Below are 13,053 nucleotides of genomic sequence, written 5' to 3'. Positions count from 1 at the left end.
TTCAATAAGAGAAAAATGGTTATACAAAATCCCATAGAACTTATTTTTAACTCTATTGCTATTTGAAATCTTGGTGGTCCTGCCACAAAATCATATATTTTGTTCTCCTTGTGCTAGGCTCTCCGGAGTAGTTATCCAGATTACTTCGGGATGGGCTTAATAACTACTTTACGACATCAGCACTTATATAAAATCTATTGGTACTTTAGCTGGATTCGAACCTGAGACCACAGGGACCGAAGTCTCGTGCTCTACCATTAGACCAGCTTTCTTCCCCATCATAGTGTATATATGTGTAAATAAAATAACTAAAAGAGGAATATATTTTCCATTGTCCTATTTAGACACTTGGAAAAAAGCTTTATTAAAAAAATTACACAAAAAATTAAACTTCTAGTTGGGTTTATGAAATAGCTTATTTATTTAATTTTATTATTATAATTATTATGTCTTTGCTTGTCGAAAGTGGTCAGAAAGGTTTATTTTTATGGACGTAGTGGATCGTATAGGGCAAAAGTTGACGATTGTATTAATGTAACCACGTACAGTGCCTTCGCCTAGAACGTTGAGAGCTGTTTTTAACATTTTGGTCGGTGGCATTTTTCCTGAAATCAGATGAAAACCAAAACATCAGTTTGTAAATAATGTTTCTCGTTGCAGTAAAATTCCCAACAGGATTACAAAGTACATACTTTTACCGATAGTAAAGACGACAATTCGTATGGTTTTTTCTTGAGATAATTTTTATGTATAGAATACACTGTAGTATAATAATTAATTAATACGTTTATAGGCGTTATGTTATTTAGTTTCTCGTGTCTTCCCTATGTAGCAACTGCTAAACATGTAAGTTAGAATGTTGCGTTAACAAAATATTTAAAGGAATTAAATTAATTAAGTCTCGTATGAACTTTCAAAAATATATTTCAAGTTTCTGTAGTTAAGCTGAGAGTAAAATGGTGTAGCATTTTTAAACAGTTTACTTTCTAAAGTAAATTATTATTTAATACGTTACAAATTTACAAGGGTGAATCAAATTGAATGTAAACGTCTGTCAAAACCATAAATCATCGGTTTATTGGCATTAGTAACGAAATAGATTCTATTACATCCCACAAAAGTATTTTGAACAACTATGAATCATTTGACTTTTTGACTACAAAATGATTCCTAAAATTTATCGTGATTGGGCGGACTCGTCGGACTGGGACGAAATTTAACGTTTCTTTTAAATAATTTCCGTCGATCCCTTCGTTGATTATTGATAGAGCCACCATTGTCATATCTTTATTTGGTATTCTGTCTGAAATCATGTATTACATAATTTAGTTAGTTGGTCAAATAAGGAAAGAAATAATAAAGCTTTGATACTAATGATTAGAGCAGTTTTGACATTTCCACAGCTTTGGTAAACGTCTAAGGTTGTAGTATAGCAGACAAGATTTGGAAAAGTTTTATAATACAAATACAATATACTTAACACAGTATTTATTTTCTTTTGGTTAAGGTGTTTTTTCTAAACCATTACATATCTGCTTTTATCAACTGCAGTATTTTTGCGAAATAAAACGTTAATCCATCCAGTGGAACCTGACCAAACTTTATGGCATAATTAACTATTGACAATTCTTTAAAGCAGTTAAAGTAATTACTGAAAAGGTAAGGCGACTGTATGGCTAAATTAATCAACATTTTAATCACCCTCTGCCACTTAAAATCTATAAAATAGTATTTGCTTTTAGGATCCCATAAATCAATAATTTATAACAGAAAGTAAGGATAAACTACAAATAACATTGTTTAACTCTATTTTGGAAGCATATATTTCATATAGTTTGCAAAATCTATTGCTATAGATTGATGGGTATGCAGACGACAAAAGTTTACAACAGGTTTAACCATTTTAGCATTAATGCCATCCCCAACCATAGTAAGTGCTGCTTTTACCATACCTGCGGGTGGGTCTTTATCTGAAATAAAAATTCAGTGTACTTTTTGAGCCTCAGTTTTGGAAATATTTTTTAGAAGCAAACAATAAGTAATGCAAGCTAACAAATAAAAGTTTTGTTTTGACTTGTTGAAGATGAATTTGCACATGCTCAATTACAAACTATTGAAATCTATCCAATATATTTTTTATATATAGTTATATTTAACAATACATATAGCTATACTGTATAACACGATTAAATGCAACCTTGATGTAGTGCAGTTTAGTATTATTCACTGGTTTGTATCATATTCCACCGCAAGTTTTATAGCATATACACAATATATACTTATGCTAATTACCAAAGTGTATAGTACCTGTTGATGAGCAGAAAATATTATATATTCAGTTTCAAAAATTTATGCAATTTGAAGGATACCCACCACTTTTATTCGTTAAATGTATGTTGAAGCTAATTTACGGGTTAAATAAATGTTTTGTATAACCTCAGCTGTTGAGTAATTGTTAAAGGTAGGGTGAAAAGGAAAGGGTAAATTTCTTCCCCTAAAACTGCCTAAATTTGGAAAATGATTATAATACAACTATTTATATGTTATTCTATTCCGTAGAATCTTATGTTTCGTCTTTTACTGCTATGGATAAAAAGTGCCCGTGACTGATGATTCGTATTAAATTATGTATTTACTTTGTAAATGCTTAAGGGAATTATCAACTATTTTAGTCCTGTAAGATAAGCTATTGTGCCGAAGAAAGAGAAATAAATGGGTGGAAAGGTCGACTCCATTGCAGAGTAATGGAGCAAGTAAGAACAAGTGTCTAGGTTTGTTCTAGTGGAGTTTATCTTCATGATGCTTTGTTGAGCGAACTGCTTATAAACGTAGTTAATACTCTTTTGGACTTAATCTCCATTTCTTGCAAAATGCATCAAAGTTATCCGCTGGTTTCGTTATACATTTAGTGCATTTGGAAATTATGGGTTGTAAGATAACGACATAAAATTTGTTTTAAGTGTTTAAAATGTAAAATGATTGCTTTTTGTAAACTATCATTTAAAGTTATCAACTTTATTAGACATTTGTGATTGTTTTCAGATGGTTAAATTTCCATGTGATAGTTTATCTTTTTCAGACCTACCTGGATAGCTACGACTTATAATTTTAGGAGTTAGGTTAGGTTAGGAGGTCTTTTTTTTTTGATTCTCATGCTGAAAGTATACTTTCTATTTAAATTAATATTTTTATTATTATTTTTAATGCAGCCTGCTAAATCATTTAATTGGATCGAAAATAGGGAGTGTGGTTCTTTGATGGTGCTTTTAAGATTTCTAAGTCCCACTCAGCTACTTCATGTCCATTAGTTGCCAGCGACTCTCATCCTCGTGTGCACTTAACGTTGTTAGCGGTTACTGAGCACGTTTTGCACGTTTTAGTTTGCTGAGGTGTGTCAAAGCGAATAATAGAACCATGAGCTTAATTCACAAAAGGGTACGTGGTGTTTTAACGATAAAAAGGTGTCCAAGACGAATCTTTGTGGAAAGTAATTTTGTAATTAGTTTAAAAACTGAAAAAGTGTACAAAATAATTCAACTTTTTCACAGATTTTTTAAATCGTGATATTGAAAGGAATCAAGCCATCGATCAGAAAAAAGAATATCCAAGATAAAAAAATATTAAACTTAGTATTTTCATTAATATTTTAGGTAAGTTAAGATAATTTGTAGGCTGCTTTGGTCTCTAATCAAGGTCGTAAATCATTTTTAAGGTTAGGATCTAGGCTAATTAGAACTTAACTGAGTCTTAGAAAAATCAACCAATTGCACAAATAAATCACCATGTGACTTTGGCTCATTTTTATTTTCCCATCCCTACCCCATAATAGACGAATGTGTTGAGTAAAGTACGCAAAGTAACATTTACAGTGAGCTTAAAGACAGGAATTAGTCACCACTTGACGTAATAACCACCACCAACGCGAAGAATAAACATATTACAGAAAAGTGCTACTGGTATTGAAACAATAAAACCTTTACGAGCGCCTAAACTCTGAAATTGGTTCTTTACATGACCAATAACATACAGCGGTTGGTTATGACAACTTAATGGTGTACTTACTTGTAAAATCACCTATGAAACAAATGTCAAGACTTCTTCCGTCATAGTGCTTGTAGAGTAGGTCCTTAGTCGCGCTACGGTGCCATCCCCGTCCTTCATACACTGTGTTGTCACTGGTTACCATGAAACTAGGAAACAATTGAAATATACAGTTACATGATAATAATATATTTCACTACTAGTCACGAAAATGATCTTCGGGATTGTGTGGGAAACACTATCGAGCCCCAAAATGGGACTTTCGTGACGAGTATTGAACGATACCTTTTATCACGATGAAAAAAACTACTTCATCATACTTTAAAAATGATCCGATATTTCGTATTCTAATAATTTTTCTAATCTGCACAATACGGTTGTACAATTTATTTTTCCTACAGTCACCCGACAAAGTTGGCTTACTTGTACCGTTTATAGTACAGAAAGCTGCTAATTGCTGCATATTTATACTTTGCCGTACGGTTTATACTTTGTGGTACGGTTTATACTTTGCCGCACATCAGGATTCCAACGAAACAACACTAAACAGCGTGGTTCTATTATGCACGTAATCCGTGTACGCTTGGAAATAGGTTGGCAACACTTAAAGATAATAATACTATGAGCAGCTGATTGACTATTATAACTACGATTTAACCTGTCATTTCGTGTTTATAGTTTCGGTATTTCTGAACTTTCTGGACTTTTCTTTTAAACGTTTTTAAAACATTCCTACGATCTTAATAAACAAGAAAATACATTTAAAGCATTTTTTTAGGCACGGAAACCACTTTAAATTACAAAAACATACGGAACTATATTCTCAAAACGCGGAGCACATTTCTTGCCGAGGATAAATAGCGGAGTGATACGGACCGTGGGTACTACTTTCTCTAGGGCACCTATTTGTGTTGCCAGCTGAACCTAAACACGTGTTGTATAGTGTTTGAAATACTAATTATGTATATGCTTTATAGTGACTGTAGGAAAAATATAATGTGTAACACGAGTGAAAAAGGCTTTTGCTGCACTCGAGATCATTCCGCACTCGCCTGCGGCTCGTGCGTAAACATTGCTCTCGTGTGCAGCAAAGTGCCACTTTCACCACTAGTTACACAAATAACTATTAGTGTAAAATTCAGCTGATTTTTACTTTGTTGATGTCAGGCAAAGTATTATTTGTGTAGCGAAAGTAATGTTTATGTCAGGAAGTCAGCTGATTACTATTTGTTTTTGGTGTATGGAAATTGAAGATTTTTGAAGATCTCAGCTGTATAGAAATAAGCTTTTTTTTAATACGGAGTGATGAAAAAATATTGGTGTACTAGTTTGGATGAATGTAATGTAGTTTAGCTAAGGAGTTGTGTCTAATCTTCATCTAGTCATTTTGCATTTAAGTAAAAAATGCACCTAGATTTTAAATTATAAACGACGAAGTTTTAAGGTGGTTAAATATTTGAGTGGTTAAAGAATAGAAGAGTATGTTTAAAGCATTAATTAGTATAAAGTGCCATGTCTTAAAGAGAATATATTGACATAATGAGCACTTAACAGTTTGTAAAGTTATGCAACAACTCGTCAGATTGTAAGTTGTATATAAAATAATGAAATAAAGCAGCATACTATCACCCACTATTTAGTTAAATATAAAATCCATTCGTTGAAAATTAAAACTTTCGACCAATTTAACACTTTTGTTGGGATTCAGTTAACAACAACTATAATAATTCTCTGATAACTGCAACCTTTGATTATAAAGGTTCTGAGGTGAATCCTTTACCAACATTTCATACAAGTGAAACCTTATATTAAACCAAACAAGTTTAACTATGCTGGTTTATGTTTAAAGGGGATAGAAAATCTAGTTAAGTCCTTTGACTACAAAAAAGCTAGAGAAGATCGAATGGCCTGAGATTGTGATCGATTATTAGTTTCATTTCACACGTGGTATTGTTAAATGAGGAATTTAAAATAAAAGATAATATTATAAATAAAAATAACCCAAAAAGGTACCTTAAAGTATACATTTCAAAGGTGTTATGGCAAATTTTTGAAAATATATAATTGCATTAAAAGGGGGACGAAACCAGTTACGTGTTAGCCCAAATATGAGTGAAATCTTAATGTAAAATGTAGTGATACTTATGTTGCGTTTTTACTTATACATTTCTGGGCCAAGGACATCAAGTGTTTTGGTAAATAGCAAAATTAGCACACACTTAGGTTGCAACTAGTTACGGGATAATAAATATATCTTACTTATACTGTATATCCGGCATCCCTCTCTCATACATGTGTTTCCTCTGGAGTTGCTGTAATCTCTCCGTACATTCCATGATATTATGACACTCCTCAGTTCCCGGACCTGTGTGAAGGAAGATGACGCTGTCTATTGGATGCACTAGTGGTGGAGCAGGTGGGTCCTTGGGGGGCAGAGCCCCCCACCCCCCTCGGTATATCACGGTAGCTCGAGGAACACTGAAACACAAGGTTTAGAAATATGATCTTTAGGTTTTATGTTTTTTCGATGGATCTTTAGATTTGACAAGGGAAGCCAAAATGATCTTAAATAAAGTTTTCGTAGACACACTCTAACAAAATTCTACCTTATGTATTTAAAACTATATAAAAGATGTAACAATATTGTGTTGAACTAAACTTGGAGAATAATTTTTATTGTAACCCCACAAGTGATATTCTCTTTAAATTTACTTATACATAAATACAACTATTCAAATTTAGTCAGATGTAACTATACAATATGGTACTCTAGAGAAACCAATATAGTAAAGATTTTTTAATGCTTACCTTTCATTCACACCGTCTGGAGGTCTGAAAAAGATGAGAAAATATTAATAATTCCACAACATACACTGTTGTTATGTAATTCTGAAATCATAACGCACCAAGTAAAAGGAAAGTGCCTGTTAGCGGTTTTTATGTATTTAATCTTCAAACAGTTGTTTATTTTTAAATGTTTAGCTTTTTTACCTACACTTCAGGTTGAGGTGGTGGTGGTGGAGTTATAGGGCGTGCTTCTAAATCGTAAACGATCTTTTCTTTATCCCTGTAAATCAATACAAAACAAAATTTTACGTTTGGTAAATTACTATTAATAAACAAGAAGGTTGAATAAATTAACATAGAATTATTTTTCAATAATACCATTCAATCTATTAACAATAATAATAACGTTAACTAAAAAAATAGAGCCAAGTCCAGTGGTTTTAAAAACGAAAACTTGACCTGTATTAGTAGGTTTTTTATGAGGTCATACACATGTTAAAGGACTCACAATAAATATTACTTCAGTGTTAGATAGCGAACACCTTCCTGTTCAATAAAATATTCAGTGAGAATTAAGTAAGTTAGACTGTTGTCAACATTTGTAGACTTTTTGCATCATTGTATATAATAATAAACTTTTACTGAAATAAAGAATTCATTCATTCATTCATATGACCGTTTTGAGGATACATTATATCTCACTATAATTAGAAAATGGAATGGCTGTCTATTTGGTATTATACATTATAGCATAGCTGTAGGGAGTAGATTTTAGCCCCCAATCAATATGGGATATGATTCTCCTTTGAAGTGTTTCTCAAGGCTATTTAATGGTCCGTTTGTGTAGTACACAGCACAAACAGACCTAAATAGCATTAGGGAAACACTTCAAACTGTTATTATAATAGGAGACTGCATCTCAATAGCATATATACCCTTGTATACATCCTACTAAAGCAAATTAAATACGTTAATTATTTTTAGAAATTGGATAGTAAAAGTGCAATTTTTAATAATGTAACGAAAATGTGATTATGCTTTTAACATGTCTTTGAATTATATATAATAATAATCGAAGGAATACTTACACCAAAGGTCGTAACTCATCAACAGCATCATCTAAAGGCTGGTCGGCGTTTTCAGGTTGCCTAGAAAAAACACTTAAAATTAGTATTTGGCAAAACTCATTAACTCATTACTTTTATATTTCTTTAAATCACCTATACGAAACTTACTGTTTAGCTGTGTTGTACACAACACTAAGTTATTTCCAATTTTAGTTAATCTTTTGTGACATCTGGAGTTGTGAGGACTACACTTCTTTTTTCCATTCTAGATTCTCTCATTGTCATTTTATTTCTTACCTTCTGCATGCTTTGCTGTACAATGATCTTAATGAACATAAAATGAAAAAAAAAAACAAAAAAAAACATTAAATACATTTACCCTGTTGAGAGGTACATAAAAGTCTCTTCGATCTTCTAAAATTACCAGGTTATATTAAATGACAATATGAATTGTAACCTGGTAGAAATAAGAAGTCTCTTGAAATATAACTCAACTTAAATAAATGCTTGAATGCTTTAAAACTGTTCTTTTTAAACTTATCTTACGTTTGGTGATATTTATAGATTGATTGTTTGACCGTTGGTATAAATAAATAAATAAAAATATAGTTGATCTTACCCATCACTCTGGTTTGAAGTTGAAGGTGAACCTGGATCAAACGTTTGCGTGAAGTCTTCTGCTTTAATATCACTAAAACGGAAGATCAATATTATTTATCCTAGAACTGGTTGGAAAATCGGAGACAACAATGCATAAATAAATTTTGTATCCAAACTTTATTCTTTTGATTCATTAGAAGCCTGATACTTGTAGTTTAATAGAAAAAATGCCCAAATTCATTGTTTATCATAAAAGAAACAAAATATTTACCAAAGTTTTATACCATCTAAATTTGTTCACAGGTAACGTTGTTGAACATAGGCTAATAATTTAGGCAATTTTATATGCCTTTTGTCAGCGTTAACGCAGTACATGCTTTTCAGACCGTCTTAAAAAATAAATGCAAACTCCAAACAATATAGCCAATGTAATCCTAAAACACAGCTGTTTGTACGTAACAACTGGACTTACGTATCGTATATGTCATAGCTATCGTTTACATTTCTCGGTTGAGATTCAGTTATCGATTTACTACTCTCACTTTCATCACTTTGTTTGTTTTCTTCAGCCATTGAACATTTGTAATATCGATAAAATAAGTTTGTAAACTATATTAAATCAAATATTTAGTTACGTTTCGATATGTCATGTAATTGTGTAACAATGTGTTAGATAACTTGGTGTAATCTATACGGGAAGTCTCATTAAGTAGTGCAGCTTGTGAGATATCACTTGGATCTTATAGTCCATCGGTATCACTCATCTAACTTATATGAAATCCCACATATGGATAGTTTGAATAAAGTGATATTTTGGAACATAATGCAAAGAAATGTTAGTGCTCTTTTCTTAATATTCTTTTAGTATATTACTATGAACTACACAGTATGAACTACATATGTTCATTTATGAAAGTTTTAAGTTTTAATTTCAAATATTTCTGACGACATAAGTTATTTAAAATACCAGATTTATACAAAACAATCTTTCGTTTGTTTCGCAAAATTATACAGGTTTGTTTAGTTTTCCAGTTGCACTATTTTGTTTAGAATTATAAGCACAATAAAGATGAATTTCAATCAGAATTGGTTTTATAGAAAAATGCATTTTTCCGTTTGTTTGTAGGATTTTATGGGAAAATAACATGAGTTACAATAACCTTTAAATCGTAATTTTACATCAATGGGGGGTTGCAATATTTTGTTAAGAACTATATGGACCATCACATACTAATATCAATAAAAACAAGTTTTTTTTTTAAATACGATTTTCTCACATTTTATTAGTCTTTTATGAGAAAATAACATAATTTACAATAACTTTTGAACCGTAATTGTTACAGTAATGAGAGTTATATAGTTTTTTTTTTAATTTAAAGGTCTACAACATATGAAATTGATATAGAAATTCGCTCAGGCAAATATGAGAAAATCCAATGTTTCCGCTATTTTATCGGTTTTTATGGAAAAATCATTATCAAAAATAAAAATTTCAAAAACATTAACAAGATACCTGGAGATAAAATGGATTAGTACCTACATACCAAATTTCATCAAAATCTGACCACAGGTGTAGTCTGTAGCTCTGTACACATCCACACATATGGACACACACATAGACATCACTTCGAAATCCTCTTTTTTGGGTCCGGGGGACCCAACACGGATATATCCACTCAAAACTCAAACTTGAACTCGAAAATATAGAAGAAAAAAATACTTTCTCCATATACTATGAATAAGGGGAGGAAGTAAAAACCACCCTGTATATTTGCAAAAACGTTCCTAAGAGACAAAGAAGTTTGTTGAAGTATAAACAACGATGTCAATTACGGTACATAAAGCCAGCTAAATAAACCCCGTTAACTCAAGAATGAATCTCAAGTCGGCGGAATTGGTTTTGTTTTCAAACTTGTCACGAAGTGGTTTCCAATTCCAGACCTGGTTGAAGCTAACTAAGTTGGATCCAACTTAATCCTACTCAGTTTATGCGCAGTTGGCCCTTTCCTGCTTCTCTAAATGGTCGTTTAATGTCCAGTCCTTCAAACAAAAGTCAAATGGGATTGTAGCTAAGCTATGTTATTTTGGTCTGCAATTTTAAACTGATGGGTTTGTACTTTCTATTTTGAACTGTTATCATGTCAGTTCCTTAAAAATTAATAAAGAAATATATTGTTTTGGGTTTACTGGTTAATCAATCGAAACTCCATTTCATAAAAACCTAACTACCGTTTATCTCATATGATTCATAACTCTATTGTTGTTTTTGGAAAGTTCTATGACCCTCATTAGTAGGTTCGTTAAATCTAAAATTGTATAAATTTTTCTGTCATTGTAATTATTAGTAAATGTCGATATTGGTTGATTTACTTGCTTGGAGAATCAGTTAATCAAAATGACAAATGGGTGTAAAGAATAAGTCAGTAAACATGTTTTAACATGTATATTGATCGAGACAGCTCGTCAAACACAGGTTCCTGAATTCGGTGTCAATCAAGTCGTTTTCCATTCCATAAAGAACAAAAGACTTTCTAACATCGAGCACACTCTGGTTTGGATAATTTTCTGAAACAGGTTGAAATTCAATTAATCGTTATTTGTGGACTGTTCATGAATGCATTCTGTTTATGTATGTATGTAAGGTTAGATAAGGTTAGGTTTGGTTTAGGTAAGGTAAGGTTAGGTTAGATTGGGGCTCGAATGAATACCAAGTAAACCCAAAAAAATATAAATTTATTTTAGTACCCTTTAAGAAACTTACATGTATGTAAGGTTATAAACAAATGGAGCAGTTTGATTAATTATTGTATACTTAAGGCTATATCTTTCAATGAACACCATTCACCATCATTCAGTGAAACGTATCAGTAGTATAGGGAGGGTGCATTTGGGGCAACAGGTGTTGCCCCCCGCAAAGCCATACCTTGTTTATTGTTTACAATCCTTGACCCCTGACCTCCAGTAATCAGCCGATAGCGCCAATCAAACGTTTAACCCCAATTGACCCCAATTAAAAAAACAATTAGATAAAAGATATCGCATTCCGGCGTTATCCGTTATCGGGGAATCCCCGACCCGCGGGTCGCCGCGTCTGTTTACATCGTCCGCCATTGTTGTTTACACTTCTTTATCTCCTTTTGCGCGCGCTTTTGGCTCCGTCGATTCAGTTTCCTAGTATCTTCAGCTCTCCTGATACTTGTTCGAATTTTCTTTCAAATCTATTTAATTTGGAGTTGATTTTTTTTTAAACAGAGACTTTCTTCAATTATGGTTCTTACTAATCTCCGCTCTCCTGCTACTTAAGTTTTTGCAATTTATAGAATTTTGCGGAATATTCTAACATGCAGTGGACTGTGAACTGTGAACCTAGGTACCACGTGTTTTCTTTGAATCATGTCTGTGATAATCACTCATTTACATCAATTTAAAATAGTGATATGGCATTTTGTAAACTTAAGTGGAAAGGGTTTATAATCCTTTTTTATTCTCACCTAATAAATTCAACTTGCCATATCTTAAGTTGGATATTTTGCATCTTTTACTCAGATATATTTCTGAGATAAATCTTTCATTCACTATCATTATTTAATATCCAGCTTTGGATGTTTTGATGTGGTCTGACCTTCTCATGTTCAACGACACAATAAATGTGACTTTTCAAATTGTCTAAAGGACTGTTGAAAATACTTTTGATATCTTAATACTGTAGTTGCATGGAATTGCATTTTTAGGCATATACCTAAAAGCATGCCTTTTAAGCTTGTTACATTATGGTGTGATTATCTGTTCTTGTTGTTTAAAAAACTCTTTTTATTATAATCAATAGTAGTATGTATGCAACTAAAAAATTAAGTTCTGCAGATGTTTAAAAACAGTATTGATGAATTATATGCCATTTAAGGATTACAATGATTGTTTGGAAAATTGAATTGTTCAAAAGAGAAAAAATAGGATTTTTAGATCTAAAAAACATATTGTTCATACTGTAGTAGTCAACAGAATTGTGTTGAGTACTGATAAAAAACATAACCATAATTTTTAATGATGGATACAACAACAATGGCACTTGTGCCTTATGGTCAGTACCTAGTTGTAACCTCATCCAGACTTGTGTATATTTTTTTGTATAAACCCAAATTTTGATATGTGTTACAACTAAGAGGACAATAATGGTTAAGGTAGGGATATAATAATGAAAATAAAGTAATATAAAATTGTTTTATTAATCATATATTACATTATTTTTCGTACAGAACCAGACAGCGGTAAATATTGAACCAAAGCATCATGTATAATTAAACAGTAAGCTGATGTGTTAGCAGGCATGTCATCTTAAGTTTGAAAATCAATTCTAATATCTAAGGATCCAGTTTTAATTGTTTCAGTCTGCTTTGAACAATCTATTACAAACAGTGGTGCCTTATTAATAAAGGTTTCCTTGTTAAGGCATGGTTGATCGTCAATTCCATTATAATAAGAAGAATGGAATGATGAGTAAAAGTTAAACATTAGAGATTTGTTTTCGTTAACATTATCATAAGGATAGTATTTTGCATTT

The 13,053-nt window shown here is 31.8% G+C and overlaps 1 protein-coding gene across 1 annotated transcript; it reads right to left on the bottom strand.

The window, feature by feature from the left end:
- Positions 1-1,054: 1,054 nt before the first annotated feature.
- On the bottom strand, positions 1,055-9,068 carry LOC128984848 (peptidoglycan-recognition protein 2-like). The gene is made up of 8 exons (XM_054404216.1): positions 8,968-9,068; positions 8,515-8,586; positions 7,917-7,976; positions 7,037-7,108; positions 6,850-6,873; positions 6,301-6,519; positions 4,063-4,190; positions 1,055-1,303 (listed from the first exon to the last, which is right to left on the bottom strand). Exons 1-8 carry the CDS (start codon positions 9,066-9,068, stop codon positions 1,134-1,136), a joined length of 846 nt encoding a protein of 281 aa, XP_054260191.1. The 3' UTR covers positions 1,055-1,133.
- Between the last annotated feature and the right edge of the window lie 3,985 nt (positions 9,069-13,053).

Source organism: Macrosteles quadrilineatus, unplaced genomic scaffold (assembly GCF_028750875.1).
Source record: "Macrosteles quadrilineatus isolate MER2022 unplaced genomic scaffold, UCM_ALF_1.0 Scaffold_2__2_contigs__length_208266976, whole genome shotgun sequence".
Taxonomy (NCBI): Eukaryota; Metazoa; Arthropoda; class Insecta; order Hemiptera; family Cicadellidae; genus Macrosteles; species Macrosteles quadrilineatus.
Note: the sequence above shows the minus strand (reverse complement) of the source record. Positions and strands in the feature narration are given on the sequence as shown.

Bases quoted from the DNA above. Each gene is read 5' to 3' on its own strand.
- LOC128984848 (XM_054404216.1), bottom strand. From the start codon at position 9,068: ATGGCTGAAGAAAACAAACAAAGTGATGAAAGTGAGAGTAGTAAATCG. The intron at 7,977-8,514 runs GTAAGATCAACT...TGTTTTTTCTAG, and splicing joins ACTTCAAACCAGAGTGATGG to GCAACCTGAAAACGCCGACC. The intron at 6,874-7,036 runs GTAGGTAAAAAA...CATCTTTTTCAG, and splicing joins CCACCACCTCAACCTGAAGT to ACCTCCAGACGGTGTGAATG.